The sequence below is a fragment of the Pyrus communis genome, chromosome 10 (assembly GCF_041283825.1).
Source record: "Pyrus communis isolate YQ-2024b chromosome 10, ASM4128382v1, whole genome shotgun sequence".
Classification (NCBI taxonomy): domain Eukaryota; kingdom Viridiplantae; phylum Streptophyta; class Magnoliopsida; order Rosales; family Rosaceae; genus Pyrus; species Pyrus communis.
Window position 1 is genome coordinate 1,693,215 of NC_142574.1, and position 20,706 is coordinate 1,713,920.

Sequence of the window (20,706 nt, forward strand, 5' to 3'; positions counted from 1 at the left end):
TTCACTCAGATAATAATTTAATTACTAGATTGACAGTTCAGGTGTTTGTTGCAGCACCAAACACTAGCAAGTCTCTTATTACGACAACCAATACGTGCGTCTGTCTCCCACGCAGGCCCAGTCCATCCTTTGAATCAACTGCGTCTCTCTGTTTTCACTCTTCGATCTGTGCATTTCTTCTGGTTACAGTGTTCCGCCGGCCCACCGCGGAAACCATGGACGCTCTCCCGCAGGACACGCTCCACCAGATCTTCTCGAGCCTTCCCCTCCGGCAGATCATGATCTGCCGCTCACTCTCCAAGTTCTTCAACCAACTCCTCACCTCACCCTCCTTTGTCCACATCATCTCCACCCAATTTCCGCCCCTCAACCTTCTCGCCCTCCGCCCTCCCCACCACCACCACCAGCGCCACGTGTCCTCCTCATCCTGCCTCCACGTCTTCGACCCCGACCTCAACCAATGGCTCAGATTCGCCCTCGATTTCCTCCCCTTCCGCTCACCACACCCCGTCGCCTCCTCTCTCGGCCTCGTCTACCTCTGGGGCGACTCGCCCGACCCGCCCGAGTCATCCAAGTCCCTCGTCGTCTGCAACCCTCTGACTCGTCAGTTCCGGGTCCTCCCTCAGCTCGGCTCGGCCTGGTCGCGCCACGGCTCGGTCCTCGTTGACTCCCAAACTCGAGTCATGGTCCTCACCGAGCTCGCCGCGCTCTACTTCTCCGGTTCTAACCAGTGGCTCAAGTTCTCATCGAACCTCCCGTCAAAACCCAGAAGTCCAATCTTGGTGTTCGACTCGGTTTATGCCCTCTGCGATGTGGGTTCGCCGTGGAGGAGTGAATGGAAGCTGTTCCACTGCACAATTTCGAAGCTCAAGACCTCGCAGACTTGGACTCGGCTCGAAAAGCACGAGTGGGGGGACGTCTTCGACATCCTGAAAAGACCCCGTTTAGTTCGCGGAAATGGGAACAATGTGCTGATGGTTGGTGGGTTGAAGTCGTCTTTCTCGCTGAACACTTCGTGTTCGACGATTCTGATTCTGAGGCTGGACTTGGATAGCTTGGAGTGGGACGAGGCGGGCCGAATGCCGGTGGAGATGTTCAAGTGCTTTCAAGAGTCGAGCAAGTTCAAGGTGTTTGGTGGCGGCGATAAGGTCTGTTTTTCTGCAAAGAGAATTGGGAGATTGGCTTTGTGGGACCGTTGTTCCGAGAAAGCTGAGTGGCGGTGGATTGATGGGGTGCCCGGCAGCGGCGATGGGCTTTCCCGGGGTTTTGTTTTTGAGGCCACGCTCACTGCATTTCCTTGATGGGGTTCAACACAGTGTCAGAGCTTTTGATGCCGAGTAGAGGTTGGTATTTATCCATTAACGAATCCCAATGTTGTTGTATTAGCGTTGAATTCGTAGAATTTCTTGTGTTTAATGAATTTCTTAATCCAAATCAATAGAATATGTTCCAACTAATGCATTGGAATTGCTTTGTTCACTATGTATTCAGTCTCACCCACTACTTGTATGATGCATACAGAGCAGCCGAAAAAAATACAACTAAAAGAATACATTTTGTTGTTTTTAAAGTATCGTGCAATGGATTATGATTAAGGATAAAGTTATGCCTCTACATATAACATCTTTGCTGCCACCACCATTTTATCCAGAGTCACACTGCTGACCATCGATATCCGTTGTCACACCGCCACCACCTACCACCATTACTACCAACACCACTCTCGTCACAATCACCATCTCTACCACCACCGCCACCATCTTAATAATATTTGGAAAACATTACTACCAAACATGAAATTATAATACGTTTCCAATGTTTTCATTCTCAAAAGTCATTCTAGGGTTAAACTACCAGACGCACTTTCAATCATAAAAATGCATAATCCTATTTGCCGTTTTCGTTTTACAAAACATTTTCAAAATTCGTTTTGTAAAACGTTACCAGACGAACCCTAAATTACTAGGGAACTACTGCAACCATTAAATTCTCACTTTCACGTGCTTCAGAATTTGAAGACTATGGATTTAAAATTTTATATCACTAGAACGAAATCATAATGACAAAGAACTTATACAAAGGTTTCTCCATAACCTAACTGAACATACTGAAAATATGAGAAGTCAAATGAAGCAAAACAATACTTCACTTGAACAAAACACTTTTACTCCATAACTTAACCAATTCATATATTATTCCAATAGCATATTATGCATCTACTCCCCATTCTTTCAAGCCTTGTATTTCTATACATGCATCTACTCCCCATTCTCTTTCCATTATGGAATGACTAAAATTTCAGATCTCGCGTAACCCTACAAAATCACTATACGTACACTATTTGTTAGCAGCCTCCAACAATGGCACGCCTGCAATCATTCTCTCTCTCTCAAGCCTTCTCTTAACACTTAAACCGAAAGAAACACTCTATATCCCATTTTTGACACCAACAGAAATAAACAAATCACATAGAGGGCAACATAAATTAGGCAACAACACAATTGCTGCATTTTATTACCATATTTGCTTAAGGCACATAGAGTGCACAGCACAACTTAACAAAACAGCAACGTTATGTTTTCGTCGTGGTAGAAACCCAACATACACAAGAAAATTAAAGAAGTGCCACCAGGTGGTCATCTGGTTTATTTATAATACTTGGACTCCAAGCAAACGAGCACGCAACAAGGTAAATACAGTTAAGGTGCTGGTACGATGATGGGAGGTGAAATGTGCGACTCAACGTCCCATAGCTCCAAAACCCCATGAACAAAGTCATAGTAACCACCCCTGAGCGCTAGGTTTTTCTCCGCAAGCGCCTTTTGAACGTAAGGGTAAGTTTGTAGGTTTATCAGCGACAAATTTACTGCTTCCTGCATAAAAATTGTCATTCAACAAGATGTTTAAGTGAGATTAATGTCATAACTCATGGAAGCGCACGCACACACCTCAGCTGGTCACTAAAAATTATTTCATTTGCAAAAAGTGAATCGAGCGTAAATGGCCTTCCAAATATTTCGTCAATCCAAGATCGAATTAATATCTTACCCTTGCACAATCCTCACATTGTTCCTCAAAAGTGGTGCCACCTTGTCCATTTGCTATAACCTTAGCCTTGGCGGGTAAACCAATTTTGACCCATTCATCTATGAAGTCACTGCATATTCCAGTCAAATGGTTAAGGATGCAAAACTATATACCATTAGCAAGTTCTAATGATCTCAGTTCATTGCTAAAAAAATGATTAGGCTGGGCTTTTTGCTATATACTCTTTGACCATCCTAAAAATGCTAACAAATATCCAAATTAACAGGTCTTATATTGCATCCTCGTAAACGATTATGATTAATCATCTTCCATAATCTACAACTTTTGTGTGTAAAAAGCCTTACAAGGGAACACGATTATCCTCAGGGTGACTCATAAGCCTCTGTATCCCACCACAACGACTGTGTCCAATTACCAAAATATTTGTCACCTGTTCAATTTCCTTCTTGTTAGCATTCAATTCACACTATTTTAGTAACAAGTGAAGAGAAAAGGACTAGGAGTTATTAATTCAATAAATTAAAAGACTTTTGGAATGTTTACCAGGAGTTGTGTAATAGCATATTCTATAACTGCTCCAACTCCTGCGTATTTCAGCTGTAAAGATATTAAAAAAAAAAAAAATTATTTTCGTAGTCAGATGCATGACAATTATGTGATTTATGAGAAATTATTTTCTCAAAGTTCAATATTATTTTGAACGCGAAACTGACACACTTGCTCATACAGTTTCTAATACAGTTGTGCGTTACTATTATATAATGTAGAGAGTAATGGACCTGATTGAATGCAGGAACCATGTTTGCAATGTTGCGAGCCATGAAGGCCTCCCCAGGTTGGAAACTAAGGATATGTGAGGGGCTCACTCGGGAGTCCGAGCATGCAAATACCAGAAACTGCGTTGGGAATTAGCAACAAAAAGATTAATTAAACATTTCTTGGTCTATTTATTCTAATTAAGATGTTACAGCCAAATATTACCTTGGGGCTTTGTCCATTGGCAAGCTCCTTGTAGTAATCTGGGTATTTTCTGTAAGATCAGTAGACATTATGCTTTCGAATCTATTAGATATATAGCAAATATGTACAATAATTAATTATTTTGATATAATAATAAAGAAAATAGTGAAATTACTCGAATTTGTTGACCCTGAAGTTGATGAAGCCATCTACAATCCTTCGAACTGGGTCGAAATGACCATTAGCAGGTCTTTGCAACTCAGCCATCAACTTCTCAATTTTGGCAGCAACCACATCGTCCAGCTCTTCCTTCTCACTGCAACCATGCCAACCAAGATTATCATTAATTTCATCGTCCCATGCATATATTTTAAGCCACCAACAACCTTTTGTAGCCTTTAACAAAAACAAATTGAAGACTAAATTTTTTCTTGTTAGATATATAGTTTATATGTTAAAGTTTGGAATTGGTCCATGAACTTTCACCCTAGTTTATATTTAGTCCCTACACTAAAAATTCGTTAATTTAATTTGGTTCTTAAATTTAACAAAAATATGCACAGTTTTGAGTTCACAGACGGAATCTAAAATAGGACCAATTCTAAATTTTTACTTTTACATGTTATATTGTCAAACGTCAATATCTAATATTTTCATAAAGTGGATGGTTAGACCAAAGATCATGGATGAAGTCAATAAGTAGGCAAACCTGAGGAGATTTTTCAGGCGTTGAATAGCTAATTGGCTTGCCATTTTGTCTACTTTCTTTCCTGCAAATTCAAGAATCCCGACCATATTAGTTTACATTGAAATGTACTATATGTGTTTCTCCTTAATCTCGACGGCACAAAAAAAAAAATGTAAATAAGAAACTGAGAAAGTCCCAAGCGGTGGGAAAGAAGCCAAAATTAACCCTGAACAAAATTCAAAACAAAACAAGACCAGGCAAACCATTTGTTTCCCTTCTTGGCACCTATATTTATTTTTGTTTTTTTATTTTCTTTTAATTTATTTAACTCAAAGGCCAAATTAATAAGGATTGTATATTTGAGTAGTTCCTCTAAGCATTAACTAGGTTTTTAGTTTTATAAGTTATATTGAATCAAACTCGAAATCCCTAGTGCAAGAGTTAAATTTCTATGACCAATAATTTTTATAATTCAATTAAATAAGAGTTTTCATCGAAAGTATATTAATTAAACTGGTTTGAGCACTAAGGAAAGAACTAGAACTAATTATCCATATATGTAAGTTCTGCCAGAGTTTACAGTACTAAGCACGCTCATACACTCACACATGATATATAGTTTGAGTAGAAACATAGAAATTCATATTAATCTCTTGCATACCCGAAATAATTAGAACATGATTTATTCTACCCAAACACACACACACACACACACACACACACAACCGTACGTACGTTCAAGATATTTTCCAAACCTAGCAGTGGAACTTAAGGAGATGAAGTTGCTTCACACATGCACATGCAACAAATACAAAACGCAGGCACATATTTGCAGTGAGTTGGGCTTCTATTTATACACCGAGTTACCGAGACTAACTGCTTTTTCTTTCTTTCTATTTCATTTTTGGGTTGAGACTAACCATTTAATCGACATGTTTTAATTACTCTCTGAAATATTGATATTGATTGATTGGACAACTATGATAGCATTGGACCACATGTATATCGTGATTCGTGACACTATAGTAAAAAACGAAAATGACCTCTCAACTCCTAGCTAGCATCGACTATACTATCTTTGGATTTTAGATGATATTTGATATGGACAGTTACATCATTTGAATTAATTAAAATTTTAAATTTAGATCATTATTTAATAAATTAATAATTAAGAAAAATTAGCTAATTAAATAATGATTGTGTTATACGAGGAGTATTTCTATTTCATTTCTCTGGGTTTTGTAAAATTTTCAAATGATATGGATGTCCACATTAGATGTCACCTAAGGTGATATAGAAATGTGGTATAAAATCATAGTATGAATAACATTACTCTAACTGTTTTGTTTCTATGAATTCGTTTAACAGGGTAAAATGTATATTTAAGGTGGCGGCATCCAATTTTGAATGTTTCCCAATTTCTTGTTTTCTTTGTTACGTATGACTTATAAGTTGCACGTTGTAAGTGATTAATAAAAAAAAAGTTTACTTATGCGAAGAAGTTAGTGATTATGTAGGGTTACTAGTAAGACAAAATGTGTAATTAGCCGTCTTAGGAAATTTTTTAATCTTAAAACTCATGATTATGCCCGCAAGAAAAACGCATTTCTACTTCTTTATAGTGTCACGTAATGGCTATAATACACCTCTAATTTCCACTCCTACACGCAAGCGCACAAGCTGGCTGCAGGCTAGCTAACTGAGTACGTAACTCTGAGTAACGCTGTATTAACCATATTTTTTCAGAATCTGGAAGATTTTTAGAATATGTGAATCGTATTCGTTTATCGTATATTGTGCGATTAGAAATCATTTTAAATATTTTATTTAAAATTAAACACAAACAGTACCTGATAAAAATTGATCGTATGATGTAAGATGAATGAACACGATTTACAGATCCCCAAGATCCTCGCCAAAAGGATCTGGAGAGGATCCTGTTGGATTTTTTCATACTACATTTGTATCATATTTCTAATAGAGTAGGAGTCATCAACATATGTGAGTTTCATTTTTATTAGAAATATGCTACAAATGTAGTATAAAAATATGGTAAAAATAATATTTTTGTATTCAAAGTGTTGATTTAAGAAATTGATGAATTTTTCAGCTATAAAAATAACTTTAATACGCAATTTTTTTTTGTATAGTAGTCTTTTTAGTATGAAAATAGTACCAATGACATTGAATGAATTGTTACCCGGAAAATTAAGAAAATAAAATATAATAAATGAGTGTATGGTTTCATTTTTAATAAACACCTATACCCTTTGTAATAAAATTCAACACCTATCAATAATTGGTTAAGTTAGAAAAATATCGATATGGTTAGAAATGGTTCAGTGTCCCGTCTCTATAAATATGTGACAAAAAAAAAATATAAAAATAACTTTTCTCTTTGTTGATTAAACCTCGTATTTTAATAAATATTTCTTCTGTTTTATACATAGATAAAGATCAACGAGTGGGTAAAGATCAAGAAGTGCATGTACCCATTGAAGCTTTTTCTTATTTTCTTAGGTGAAATGGAATTTATTTTATTTGGTGAAATGGAATTTATTTTATATTTTTTCAGTTGTATTATCACATATAGGCCGTATCTCGTATTTTGTAGGTGAAAAAACTCATTCTATCTCACTGTCCTACATTGCTCACAACCAAAAATTTCTCAAGCTTTATAACACCTAGTTCTTCTTACAAAGTAATTGGAAAGATAAATTATGGAGAGCAAAATTGGATTTGAACTTAGAGTTTGGGCTCTAGGGTGTGATAACTATATATATATATAATTAACTATATTTAACCATGAAAAGATGGGCCTTGGGGCTCGGGCATTAATATTAAATCAAATAATTAATATTTTAATTTCATATTTTGTTTTTTAAACGTTTTGATTTCAACAAACTCATCCTTTCGGATGAAGACTGAGAAGGTTTGAAAAAACGATGAAGCCACACATCCCTTCTAATGCGAAAAATATACAAATTATAAATACATACAAATGCATCTCATTCAAAACACAGAAAAATCATTTTCATACTGCTGAAAGAACCACATAGAAATTCGTCAGAAACCAAATTTTCCAGTGCTCAAATATTATTTTGAATATTGAATCTTGATGAAGTAGAAACCCACCGAATTACAAGTACAAAGTAGAGGCGAAATTCTTTTTCAAGTATATTACGGTTCGCAAGCCTAGATGGTTATTTTGTTTGTTTGATATTAGTTTTGTTTAATTCGAATTGTATCAATATACATAGTTGTAATTTATTTAATGATTAGCATATATATATATATGTATCTCGTATTTATTTCTGCAATGTATTTATATTTGTGATTGATTGTTGATTTTTAACCAAAATTATATAAGGAGTTGAGTGTGTGTGTGTGTGTGTGTGTGTGTATTCTTTAAAGAAAGGATCCCCATTTTTTTCCGAAAAATCTTCAATCATACTAATCATTTATTTTTTGATTTACACCTCATAATCATCCCTACAAAATATTAGCCAAATTGAAAATATTTGAGACATCTAATTGAGTTCAAGGAAATTAAAAAACACTATGTTATAAGAAACCTTGAAATTTCATCGTGACAATTAAATGTGCAAATGGTTTTGGATTGAATTGAATTTTTCCATTAATGATCTATGAATTGAGATTAACAAAATAGACAATTCAGATCGTTGAAGTTTGATGTGGAATGACTTCCACAGCTAATTCTCATTTAAAAAAAAAAAAATCATTTTTTGAAAAAAATGACGGTCGGTTTCCTTAAAGAAACATATATATATATATATATATAAAATATCTGGCTCATCCTTTTCGTCACCGTGTCTTCTTATAATCCATGCAAAAGAGTCTATGGTCCTAACTCCTAAGGTATGGTCCTTATTGACGATGAATGTGATGATAGAGATGATAAAAATGATACCACACCATTCCAAATTTTAATTTTGTTCTATACATCTCACATGTTAATTTACTTAACCTATTAGTGTTCATATTATGAGAAAAGTTCGCCTTATATATAACTGAAGACTTATCTTCTTATATTTATAATACCCATAATGTAATTTGACGTTACTATAAACAGTTAATTCAATCACTAATTTATTACCATATTTGTTTTAAAGGTACATAGAGTGTACAGTACAACTTAACAAAAGATACAATGTCATACTTTCATCGAGGTAAAAAACCCAACATACGCAAGCAAATTAAAGAAGGGCCACCAGGTGTTCATCTACTTTATTTATAATCACCCTTGTTGAGATGCATATACACCTCGACTGCAAGCAAACGAACATGCAGTTAAGGTGTTGGTACGATGATGGGAGGTGAAATGTGCGACCCAACCTCCCATAGCTCCAAAACCCCATGAATAAAGTCATAGTAACCACCCCTGAGTGCTAGGTTTTTGTCCGAGAGCGCCTTTTGAACGTAAGGGTAACTTTGTAGGTTTACCAGTGACAAATTTACTGCTTCCTGCATCATTCAAGAAGATGTTAAATGAGATTTAATGTCATAACTATGGAAGCGCGCACACGCACCTTAGCTAGTCACTGGCAATTATTTCATTTGCAAAAAGTGAATCAAGCGTAAATGGCCTTTCAAATATTTCATCAATCTAAGATTGAATGTCTTACCCTTGCACAATCCTCACATTGTTCTTCAATATCGGCGTCCCCTTCCTTTGCTATAACCTTTGCCTTGGCGGGTAAACCTATTTTGACCCATTCGTCTATGAAGTCACTGCATATTCCAATGACATGGTTAATGGATTCAAAATTATATAACATTAGCAAGTTCTATAATGATCTCAGTTCATTGCTTAAATGACTACGGTGGGTTTTTTGCTATACTTTTCGACCATTCTAAAAATGCTAACAAATATCCAAATTAACAGGTCTTAAGTTGCATCCTTGTAAACGATTATGATTAATTATTTTCCATAATCTACAACTTTTGTGTGTAAAAAGACTTACAAGGGAACAGAGTTATCCTCAGGGTGAGTCATAAGCCTCTTTATCCCACCACAATGACTGTGTCCGATTACCAAAATATTTGTTACCTGTTCAATTTTCTTCTTGTTAGCATTCGATTCATAAATATTTTAGTAACACGTGATCAAGAGAAAAGAACTAAGAGTTATTAATTTAACAAATTAAAAGACTTGGAATGTTCACCCCCAGTACTGTAATAGCATATTCTATGACTGCTCCAACTCCTGCATATTTCAGCTGTAAAGATATAAAAATAAATAAAAATTATTTTTCGTAGTCGGATGCATCACTATTATGTGATAAGTTATCAGAAATGAAGTTCAATATTATTTTGGACACGAAAATGACACACTTGCTCACGTATAGTTTCTAATACAGGTGTGCGTTACTATTATATAATGTAGAGAGTAATAGACCTGATTGAATGCAGGAACCATGTTCGCAATGTTGCGAACCATGAAGGCCTCCCCAGGTTGGAAACTAAGGATATGTGAGGGGCTCACTCGGGAGTCCGAGCATGCAAATACCAGAAACTGCATTGGAAATTAGCAACAAAAAGATTAAACAGTTCTTGGTCTACTTATTTTAAGATGTTACAGCCAAATAGTACCTTGGGGTTTTGTCCTTTGGCAAGCTCGTTGTAGTAATCTGGGTATTTTCTGTAAGATCAGAAAGAAAATTAATTAAAAAGGAAAAAAATGTACAACAAATTATTTGAGTTTGCTCTCCCGCAAATTATGAGTTTTAAATTTCCAAAAATTGGTCTAAGGCATACATTGCTTGCATAAACTCAATTATACATCCTTAAACACAGTTTTTAAAATTTAGAAGACATTATGGTTTCGAATCTATTAGATATATAGCAAATATGTACAACAGTTAATTATTTTCATAAAATAATAAAGAAAATAGTCAAGTTACTCGAATTTGTTGATCCTGAAGTTGATGAAGCCATCTACAATCCTTTGAACTGGGTCAAAATGATCATCCGGTCTTTGCAGTTCAGCCGTCAACTTCTCAATTTTGGCCGCAACCACATTGTCCAGCTCTTCCTTCTCACTGCAACCATGCCAACCAAGATTATGATTAATTTCATCATCCCATGATATTTTCATAAGATGGATGGTTAGACCAAAGATCATGCATGAAGTCAACAAGTAGCTAGGCAAACCTGAGGAGATTTTTCAGGCGTTGAATAGCTAATTGGCTTGCCATTTTGTCTACTTTCGTTCCTGCAAATTCAAAAATCACGACCTTATTAGTTTACATGGAAATGTATTATATGTGTTTCTCCTTAATCTCGAGGGCACCAAAAAAAAAATCTGTAAATAAGAAAATGAGAGAGTGCCAAACTGCTAACCGGTGGAAAAGAAACCAATTTTTTTTCTTCCAAAAATTAACCCCGAACAAAAATCAAAACAAAACAAGACTAGGCAAACCATTTTTTTTCCATCTTCGCAGTTCTCACCCATATTTATTTCTGTTTTTATTTTATTTTTATCTTCTTTTAATTTATTCAACTGAAAGGCCAAATGATAAAGGATGTGTAGGAAGAGAAAATGCATGTGCATGTATCTCTTCTTGAAAAAAAAAAAAAAAGGCATTGTGCGAAGTGAGACAACACAAAATTGGCAAGGAAATATTGAATATATATATATATATATATATATATATATATATATATAGTTGTATATTTCAGTTGTTTCTCTAAGCATTAACCGGAAAAATAATATATATAGTTGTATATTTGAGTTGTTCCTGTTTGAAATGCAGAAGTGCATCCAGTTCATAAAAGCAAAACTGTAATATGATAATATAGTATGAGTAGAAACGTAGATATTCATATTAATCTCTTGAAATATAAAGCCGAAATAATCAGAACATGATTATTCTACCCAAACGAAAACACACACACACGCACACACACTCATTAACCAAACCGTACGTACGTTTTCGAGAATATTTTCTAAAGCTAGGAATGGATCTTAAGGAGATCAAATTGCTTCACACATGCACAAGCAACAAATACAAACGCAGGCACATATTTGCAGCGAGGGATGAAGCTTCTATTTATACACCGAGACTAGGTCCTTTTTCTTTCTTTCTTTCTTTTACTTTTTGGGGTTAACACTAAACTTTTTAATCGACATGTTTTAATTATTCTCTGAGATATGGATATTAATTAATTGGACAAGAATAATATATATGGACCATATTTAAATCGTGATTCGTGACAATATAGTAAAAAACAACCAGGAGCTCTCAACTCGGAGCTGCCGTCCAATACCATCTCTTTAGCATTGTTTCGATGAACTCGTTAAATAGTGTAAACTGTATATTCCCATGTGACAAGTGGCGCCATCCAGCTTTGAATGTTCCTTAAATTCTTGTTTCCTTTTCCTTTGTTAACTAGTCATTATGCAGGGTGACTAGCTGGTAAGATAAAAAGCATAATTAGCCGTCTCAGAAATTTTTAATCTTAAAACTCACGAATGCATTTCTACTTCTTTGTATGTATAGTGACTAGTGTCACATAAAGAGAATCCTACAGCTATACTTTCCACTCTTACACGCAGGCGCACATGCAAGCTGGCTGGCTAGCTAACCACTGGTGGAGCCAATAAAGGCGTAGGATGGTCACTCGACCCTTCTCAGTTCTCACCTTTAATCTTGTGTTATTTATTTTGTTTTTTATATCAAAATCCTTAAGCTTTTGACCCTTCTATTCATTTAAGACTTAAAAGTATGATTTTTTTTAATTTTGTAAGTAATAGGTTTTAGATTTGAATCTCGTGGATGATGAATTCGATACTAAATTAGGCTGCTCATTATGTGGTTTAGCCGAACTTCTTCTCCCCTTAGTGTAAAAATATTGATGTACTCAAAAAATAAAAAATAAAATATTTAGCTCATATCATTAGCGATATAAACAAAACAAGTTAGTCTCCCAAACTTGCCTCCAAAGTCCTCAACAAATCTAAGTGCCGAAAGTAGAATATAGAGAAAAAAATGCTCGACATAAGGAGAGGGAGTATTTATATTGTTTTTTTGTTTTGTTTTGTTTTTTTATGAAATATTGGAGGTCATGTTTCATGGCATACATCATTGAATTCAAAGGAACCAATAGTGATGAAACACACATGATAAATGCATTGAATAACACTTACATCGATCCAATGTCAAATGGTCCATATGCATGTAGTTTAAGTGTATATGAGATATGATTGAAGACTTGGAAGTCCCTTTCCGTCTCCCTGTCCCTCTCTGATTCATTAATCATGTGGGAAACAAAATAAATACATTTTAGAACGGAAGAATGGGAAAGTATTGAGATTCAGACGTATTTTACTTAAAACGCAAGAATAAAAGGGTGGAGCCAAAAATAATTCAAAAAATATTTGAGCTGATACGTGAATTTTATTCATTATTGATGAGAATGCTCTCATTATATTGGCGAGACCACATCTGTTCACACGCAATTCAACCAGCAAGGAACCTTGAGCTGATGACTACAATTTCTTCAAGCTTTGCTGCCCATGGCAATAAGATAAGGCAAGAAAATTAAAGGTAGAATTAATAACTAATCTATACCCCTTAAGCTCAAGGAAACACAACTAATTCCAATCAAGGATTTTCCAAAATAATTCTTAGATATTATTATTTATTTAATAATATCTGTAAGGTTTATTCTCAAGCATTTTAAGATATTTCAACATTTTAAAGATACTTTCTTACTTCATCAAACAGACGACACACTTCGACAAATTGAAGCCAACACATGGCATGGAAACTCTACACATGTGGTCGGCCCTATGCTTTATAAATACCTCATTCTACATAGTCGTTAAGTAAGTTGATTCTGCACAATTCAACACTAAATCACTTGCACTCTTTCTACAGAGTTTCTGACTTACGCATCGAATGGTCATTGGCCAAATCCCACTCTTGGTTCATGCCTTTGGTCATTGACCTAAGGTATCTCTTTGTTGCGTAAGTACAATTTCGTCAAATGCAAAGACGGCGGAAATTTGCTACAACAAATTGGTACTTTCATTGACATCTTGATTCAAATCTGTTTGGTCCCAAAATAATATTGTTGGGTCAAGCATACGATTGGGCTCGGCCCAAAGCTATGTCAACTACTATGAGCTGCTTGATAGATTCTGGGCCAGTTAGCAGGGTCGGTCGAGTCCGATCCTAAGTAGGAATAATTCAAAGGTCAAGGAAGTCCTGGTGCAACCAGGATTCCCGGTCAGCAAAAAATAAAGCCTCGGAAGAGGGGAAAGTTCAAAATCCTAATGGGAGTGGGTTTGTTCGAAGTAAAGTTGGAACGGGACAAGGACTCCCAATCCAGATTCAGCATACAATTCGGTTTCAAGGAACGAGTGCTATAAATACAAGAAATCATGCAACAAAAAAGGACCTTCAATTCAGCATACAATTGCCCTGCACAAAACCTCTCAAATACCTTGAGATTTTTTCCTTTTCTTTTTCTGCCGACACACCTTCAATTTGGATAAATAGCACTGTGGAGGCACCCAGCGAACACCTTAAGTTTGGATAAACAGCACTGTTGCCGCATAATCAGCCGACCGAGAAGCACCTTCAGTTTGGATAAACAGTACTGTGGAGGCACCCTGCGAACACCTTTAAGTTTGGATAAACAGCACTGTTGCCGCATAATCAGCCGACCGATAAGCACCTTCAGTTTGGATAAACAGCACTGCGACGAGGCTGACCGGTTACCTATCTAAGTCTCGGCCGAGAAGGGTTTTCGAACCCTTGTTGGTAGAGGTCACCTTGCTAGCCCTCTTGGCGTAGTCAGGTGTTACGAATTACGTTATTCGGCGTACTGGACGCCGAGTGATTTTATGATTGGATATTCACAAGTGAGTTTCAGAGTTCGGCATTCCGACGGCCGAACTACATTTACCATCAAGACATACATCACATTTGAGTACCTGTGTCCATATAGTTTAGTCTCGATTCGACGCGCTTATACTCTTACGAATATAATCACAGTGACCGAATCAGGCTCCGACGATTTGTGAACTTTGCAGAATTAGTAGCCTTGTCTTCAGGCTTTAGAACCCAGAGACCGAGAGTGTTCCTTCCTCGGTCGCAGTCGCAAGATAAAGAAGTCAACAACGCGCTCAACGCAACATCAACGGATTTTACTCCTCGGTCGAGCTCGGCCGACGAGTTGGCACGCCCCCATTCAACCGAAGGACATAGTTAGCTTATTAGTTACTCGGCCTGCGCGCCACGTAGGTTTTGTAATTTTTAGAGTTAACAAAATCTTACAGGAGCTCCCGCAATGTACAAGGCTTTACCAGTAAGCCTTTGACTAACAAAAGATTTAGTTATGAAGAAGCTTGCAATTCATTTAGATTCTCATCTAATCACCAACCAAGCCTCATGGGAGTACGTGACGAAGCATCCAAGGATGGTGCAATACTCGCATAAGTCCGGGAGCTACTCAAAGTGCGCGTTCCACACTTACACCCTTAAGCAAGTTCCACGAGTAGAGAACGCTCACCCAAACGTGTTGGCAAGTCTAGGCTAGCTGTTTTCTTCTTTCCAAATTTGCTGAAAGCAGGCTTAACAACAGGGATCATAGCTCTAGGCAGAAGTCCACCTTCCTCTCTGTAGAGGATTGAGCAGTCAGCGACATTCACAATACTCAGTTGAAATACCCAAGGCAATTTGCACCTTCTTCATATCAAGCTTAGCCCCTAGAGTTGAGATAAATTCTGAATTTGCAATAGGAAAAAAATATTATATATTCAGTAATTTGAAATTGGAGAAACTCGTAACCGGATTTGGGCTGCAGAATGATAAAGCAGTTTGCTTACCTTTGATAAACTTTGATGGGACGCGGAGCTTAGTATGTGGTTGCATGGTTTCGATTATAAAATTTACTAAAAATATGACTTTACCCCTTGAAATTCAATTCTTTTTAACTAAAACCCGTCATAATATATTTTTCTAATAAAAACTAGCTCCAAGTCAATAATTTTCTTAATTAAGTTTGACTTCACACAATTTCATATTTTTGGATGCCTAGAATACCTCTAATAACTTATGTCGGATTAAAAAGAAGATTTAATGTCATAATTCATTGCCTATTAATAATAAATGATATGATACTAGGTTTAAATTTGTTTAGTGTTTTCCTTTTTAATTCCTTATTGCTTTGATGCTTTCGTATTTGCATAAAGTTGGGAATTTTTTTTATTTAGTTTTTCTCTTTTCAAATATGCGAGCTTTAGCTGCGAACAAATTATTTTACCACACATATATAACAACAATAAAATGTGTCTAGTGTAAGTAATAATACATGCAAAACAATTTACGTACAACATAAACAATGTAATTTGCTTCAACGTTTAACTTGCCTATATTTCATATACATACAATATATAGGTAAATTATTTTGTGTATATTAAAGTACCTACTTGAAAATAAAGTTCAAGATGAAACTTACCTATATTTCACATAGATATAGGTAAATTATTTTATGTAGACTAAACTACCCACTTGAAGATAAAGAATGTCATTTGATTCAAGATAAAGGATGTCATAGGTCATTTGGTTAAAAAAAAATATAGGTAAAATATTTTTACGAAAATCATAAGGAAATGAATATATAAATAAAACAGAGAATAAATATGTATATGATTCCAATTGTAGCCTATAAAACTGAAATTTCAACAAGCATTTAACTAAACTGTAAAGTATACGTGATGAATATTAAATGCTTGTCAAAAAAAGGAAAGAAACTAGACAAAATTAGGATTTCATCGTTATTGTTGGTATTAATAAAGTTTATTGACATAATTAGGGTTTTGTGGCATAGGTAGTTTGTAATAATAGGCTATTTCTTTTTCCACATGCATGAATTTGAATTTTGGGGTTTAATTGGATATTTAAATATAGGTGGATTTTTGTTTAGGAAATAAAACTTTCAAAAGCCTATTTTTAAAGAACTCTAAAATTTATGCCGTGAAAATATATTATTAATTTGCAAGTAGAGAAATGAACTTGTCCCCAAAATAGAGAATACAAGTATTATCCCAATATAAATTTGTTCCGATCATTGAAATTGAGGTATCCTTGGGTAGAATCTCTTAAACTTGTCAAACTTAAAGACATTTAAGAAACAGAGAGCACATCAAGACATACCATATATAATATTGTATCATATCAAATTCACATAAGGATGAGGTATACATAAGCAATAAGCATCTTATTCAATTTATATTTCATAGTTTGTGCGTACTGATGAAAACCATATTGGCCAACTAAATTAGTACATTCGACCAGGCACATATGGACCGTCCTAATTGGCCTTTTCTCATATAGCCCTTCGTTATCAATTGTTCTCGTAACAAAACTGTTTCTGAAGATAATCAACCAGCTTAGTATCCACTTGGAAGGCCTTGGCTAGAACATCAGGATTGATGGGAGGCTTGGAGCCAAACACTGCATTTGCTATGGTGATGACTCCTGGGTTCTGGCTGCTAAGCCCAGCAATGGCTTCTGCATTTCCGTTTCCGGCATTGAGTTGGAAGTGAATGAGACCAATCGGGAACACAAACACATCTACCTTATTCAACACCTTGCTGATTAGCCGATTATTATCGGCGTTTGACGTGATGAAGCCAACATAGAGTGTACCTTCCAAGACTACGAGAATTTCGGAGCCACGAGGGTGAGCGTGAGGAGGGTTTAGGCCATTTGGTGCGAAGTCTATGCGAGCCAGGGATATGCCGAGAGTGTTCAGTCCTGCTAGGTTCTCCACATTCACCGCTGTCACTGTCGAACCAACTGGATTCGCCGTGCTTTTCGGGATTTGAAGCCCAGGAAAGAAAAAGTCGTTTGCTGTGACAAGCTTTGGGTCCTTGCAGAATTTTCCGTTCACAGACACTGCTTGCACTAAAAAGAAACGAAAGTATTTATGTTTTTAGCACTAGTTGTAAACATCAGTTAACCGGTCAATGTACAAATACACGGAAAGTTAAAACCATATAGAGTGTTATTGTTATTTGGGCCACATTAAGTCATTAACTACCCACTTTAGAGACTAGCTCTCTTATATATGTGTAATTTGCTTTAATAAAAGAAAATCTTCATTATGATAACACACCTTTATAAGAGATGTAACCAGTAAAACAATGATATAATATGGTACGAATAACATGAATTTTTTATACATATGTATATTTTAGTTTTACATGTCTATACATATATATATATATATATATATATATGTATATGCATGCACATCAATTTTTCATGCATGCATATAAACTATGCCATGCAAAAACATATGATTAACAGAGAAAAAACTTAAATTCTTAAGAATTTTTACAACATTATGAGTAAATAATATTACATAAATGTGGAGAAAACATGGTATCTGATATGCGAAAAAAAAAAATATATATATATAACACACACACACACACACACACACATCGGATTGGGGGTTATTAATTGCTATGCAAATGTCCTGCAGAGGACTGGGATCGTAGGCAGAGACAAGGAAGGTTGCGAAATGCCAATGTGGCTACAGTGGTTATGAAGAAATGAACACTTCTCATCGCACTTGGCTTAATTAGGTTGCCTCCAACCTGTATGTCTCTAATTTCTATTTATAAGCGGGTATTTAGCGATTTGATGAGTATTAGTACTTGGAAGAAGGTAACTAATTGTCTGACGAAAATTTTAGTGGATATCGACCAAAGTTGCATTAGACTATAATTCGATATTAATATCCTAATTCCTTATCCGCAGTTTCAATTGCTTCAACTCCATCTTAGTCTTTTCTGGGAGAATAATGAAGACAATAATCAGTAGGTGGAAAATTTAAACACTCCAACTACTGAAGTACATTAGCCGTAGTTTTATGTGGTGATATGCGCAATGTTAATCATGTGTATAAAACAAAGTCTTACTTCTATTATAAAGATAATACAATTTGCACGCAGTTTACAAAACTCATATATACACACATAAGTTTGCAATCATATTGTGAAAACAATATGCTTGAGAAGTCCGAATATATTTAGCACCTCAACAGTTAAATGAGAAATAATTTATACACACTTTTTAAACCTATTGCGTAAATTTGTTTAGTTTTGATTTGAACAAATCGAAAGAGAATGAAAGACCATAATTAAAAAGTGTGGAAAAGTGCACCCCCATACAATTAGTCCCACACTTTGTGTTAAAATGGCTATTAGCTAGGGTTGTTTTACGAGGCGAGGAAAAATGTATGTGACCATAATTAGGAGGACGAAGAGGAATCTGGAGTCGTCCCAAAGTGAGTTTCAATGGTGGCCAAAGTGATGACGCACGATCGATACTAAAAATATTTATTATTTGATATTGGAAGTGTTCCAATGTTTATCAATAAAAATCTCAATCTTAATCTCATAACATTTAATATGTTTCCCACCAAAACAAGAACACAACTTGCCTCAGTATATAATTTTCTTTACGCTAACTAGTTAGGATAAACAAATATAAAACAACTGAAACAAAGATGACTCATGAAAAAACACTGAAAACTTAAGAACACATGATAAATGCATGCGTATCAACCAGAAAAGATAAACATTGGAAGATGCGGAAATACCAAATTATTTGGAGAGATTTTCAATACATCCGAAATAAAAAGTGGTAACACTACATGTCATAATATTAATGAATGATATGATTAATATTAATAGATGATATGATTGATATGTTTCATTTTAAAGTATATTTTTAGTGTCTCTTCATTTATATTATGACACGTCATATACCACTTAACATTCCGAGTACACTGAAAAACGTATCATGCTTTGTTCATTAGATGGTTTTTTTTTTTTTCTGAGTGGAAATTAGGGCTTTGTTATTTGGGACTAGGGCTCGTTTGGTATGGGATACTAAACCGAAACTAGTATCCTGAATCCCAAACCAAAATTTTTTCAAGATGGAAATTTGAAGACCAGTCCCAAGCCAAAATTTCGTGAATCCCAAATTTTAGGAATCCTGAAATATTTTCGGTATTTCAGGACAAATCGAGATTAAAATTTGATTTTGGACTATTGGGCTGAAACTTAACATATTGGGTTTTTGGGCTAAAATTTAGCCTTTTAGATTGAAATTGTTAGCCCAATTTCATAAATATCAATCAGTCATACATACAAATATGTCATATGTGCGTTTGTGCAATCTATTTTGAACCATAAATGCAATATATTTTGAGCCTTTAATTCATACATACTAATATGTGCAATCATAGATTTATAGCCGTAATTGAAATATGAAATTATGAATTGTTCTTCAAATATATTCTACTATCAAACTATTTAAATTCAACATTCCACATGCATGAAACAAAAATAAAGTAAGTTAAGTAACAAACCCAAAAGCAAAAAAATTAGTTACAGGCCAAAGTTTCAAAATAAATTAAGTTACAAACCAAAAGCAAAAAGAAAAGCTTAAAGTTCATGAAGATTATTGGCCCCTTCTGTGGAGCCAAAAATAATTAAGAGGCGACACGTAGGTTTTTGGGCAAAAAGGACAAAATTATCCTTGAGGAGCACCGGAATTCCTACGCTCGAGCAATGGACAAATATTCCACAATCAAATCAAAAGTGCCCAAAATAGGTAACAAATTCAAAGTTATTTCATCCATCCTCATCCTATATTTTCCACAAGGTAATTATTTCATAACCTCCAAAATATTCATTCCAAAAATGTGTTAACTGGCTAATTAATGGATTAATTACCTAATTAATTCATTAATTGCCAAATAACTCACACATTAAACCACAAAATGCACACAAAAAGCATCCCAAAGGCCGGCCACCTTTTCTTCAAAGGGGACCTGCCATGCCCTGTAAATATTACCCATTTTTCTCTAAAAACCTAAGTCCACACTCTTGCAAAACTCCAAAAACTCTCTAAACACTTTTCTCTCTAAATTCTAAATTTGGCATTGGAGTTTATTCG

General features: G+C 35.3%; 3 protein-coding genes and 1 pseudogene across 4 annotated transcripts; 1 reads left to right on the plus strand and 3 right to left on the minus strand.

The window, feature by feature from the left end:
- Nucleotides 1–62: 62 nt before the first annotated feature.
- On the plus strand, nucleotides 63–1,457 carry LOC137729459 (SKP1-interacting partner 15). The gene has a single exon (XM_068468414.2). The coding sequence runs from the start codon at nucleotides 216–218 to the stop codon at nucleotides 1,299–1,301; it is 1,086 nt and encodes a 361-aa protein (XP_068324515.2). The 5' UTR covers nucleotides 63–215; the 3' UTR covers nucleotides 1,302–1,457.
- A 1,012-nt stretch (nucleotides 1,458–2,469) lies between these two features.
- Nucleotides 2,470–5,548, minus strand: LOC137729460 (carbonic anhydrase 2). 2 transcript variants are annotated; one of them, XM_068468415.2, is made up of 9 exons: nucleotides 5,432–5,548; nucleotides 4,718–4,778; nucleotides 4,184–4,324; nucleotides 4,030–4,078; nucleotides 3,828–3,944; nucleotides 3,592–3,645; nucleotides 3,393–3,478; nucleotides 3,049–3,157; nucleotides 2,470–2,873 (listed from the first exon to the last, which is right to left on the minus strand). In XM_068468415.2, the coding sequence occupies exons 2-9, from the start codon at nucleotides 4,759–4,761 to the stop codon at nucleotides 2,700–2,702; spliced, it is 774 nt and encodes a 257-aa protein (XP_068324516.1). In that variant the 5' UTR covers nucleotides 4,762–4,778; nucleotides 5,432–5,548; the 3' UTR covers nucleotides 2,470–2,699. The 2 variants fall into 2 exon arrangements, with proteins under 2 accessions (XP_068324516.1, XP_068324519.1); XM_068468418.2 differs by lacking the exon at nucleotides 4,718–4,778 and having other exon boundaries at nucleotides 5,432–5,545.
- A 3,236-nt stretch (nucleotides 5,549–8,784) lies between these two features.
- LOC137729461 (carbonic anhydrase 2) lies at nucleotides 8,785–11,769 on the minus strand. The gene is made up of 9 exons (XM_068468419.2): nucleotides 11,649–11,769; nucleotides 10,871–10,931; nucleotides 10,621–10,758; nucleotides 10,310–10,358; nucleotides 10,116–10,232; nucleotides 9,883–9,936; nucleotides 9,682–9,767; nucleotides 9,343–9,448; nucleotides 8,785–9,181 (listed from the first exon to the last, which is right to left on the minus strand). Exons 2-9 carry the CDS (start codon nucleotides 10,912–10,914, stop codon nucleotides 9,008–9,010), a joined length of 768 nt encoding a protein of 255 aa, XP_068324520.1. The 5' UTR covers nucleotides 10,915–10,931; nucleotides 11,649–11,769; the 3' UTR covers nucleotides 8,785–9,007.
- A 5,141-nt stretch (nucleotides 11,770–16,910) lies between these two features.
- LOC137730088 (germin-like protein subfamily 1 member 20) lies at nucleotides 16,911–18,305 on the minus strand (annotated as a pseudogene).
- Nucleotides 18,306–20,706: the final 2,401 nt, after the last annotated feature.

Excerpts from the sequence above, each read along its gene's own strand:
- LOC137729461 (XM_068468419.2), bottom strand. The coding sequence starts at position 10,914 with ATGGCAAGCCAATTAGCTATTCAACGCCTGAAAAATCTCCTCAG. Across the intron at positions 9,768-9,882 it reads ATGCTATTACAGTACTGGGG|GTAACAAATATTTTGGTAAT; the intron begins GTGAACATTCCA and ends AAAATTGAACAG. Across the intron at positions 9,449-9,681 it reads GAGGATAACTCTGTTCCCTT|TGACTTCATAGACGAATGGG; the intron begins GTAAGTCTTTTT and ends TGGAATATGCAG.
- LOC137729459 (XM_068468414.2), top strand. The coding sequence starts at position 216 with ATGGACGCTCTCCCGCAGGACACGCTCCACCAGATCTTCTCGAGCCTT.
- LOC137729460 (XM_068468415.2), bottom strand. The coding sequence starts at position 4,761 with ATGGCAAGCCAATTAGCTATTCAACGCCTGAAAAATCTCCTCAG. Across the intron at positions 3,646-3,827 it reads TGGTTCCTGCATTCAATCAG|CTGAAATACGCAGGAGTTGG; the intron begins GTCCATTACTCT and ends ATATCTTTACAG. Across the intron at positions 2,874-3,048 it reads AATGTGAGGATTGTGCAAGG|GAAGCAGTAAATTTGTCGCT; the intron begins GTAAGATATTAA and ends ATTTTTATGCAG.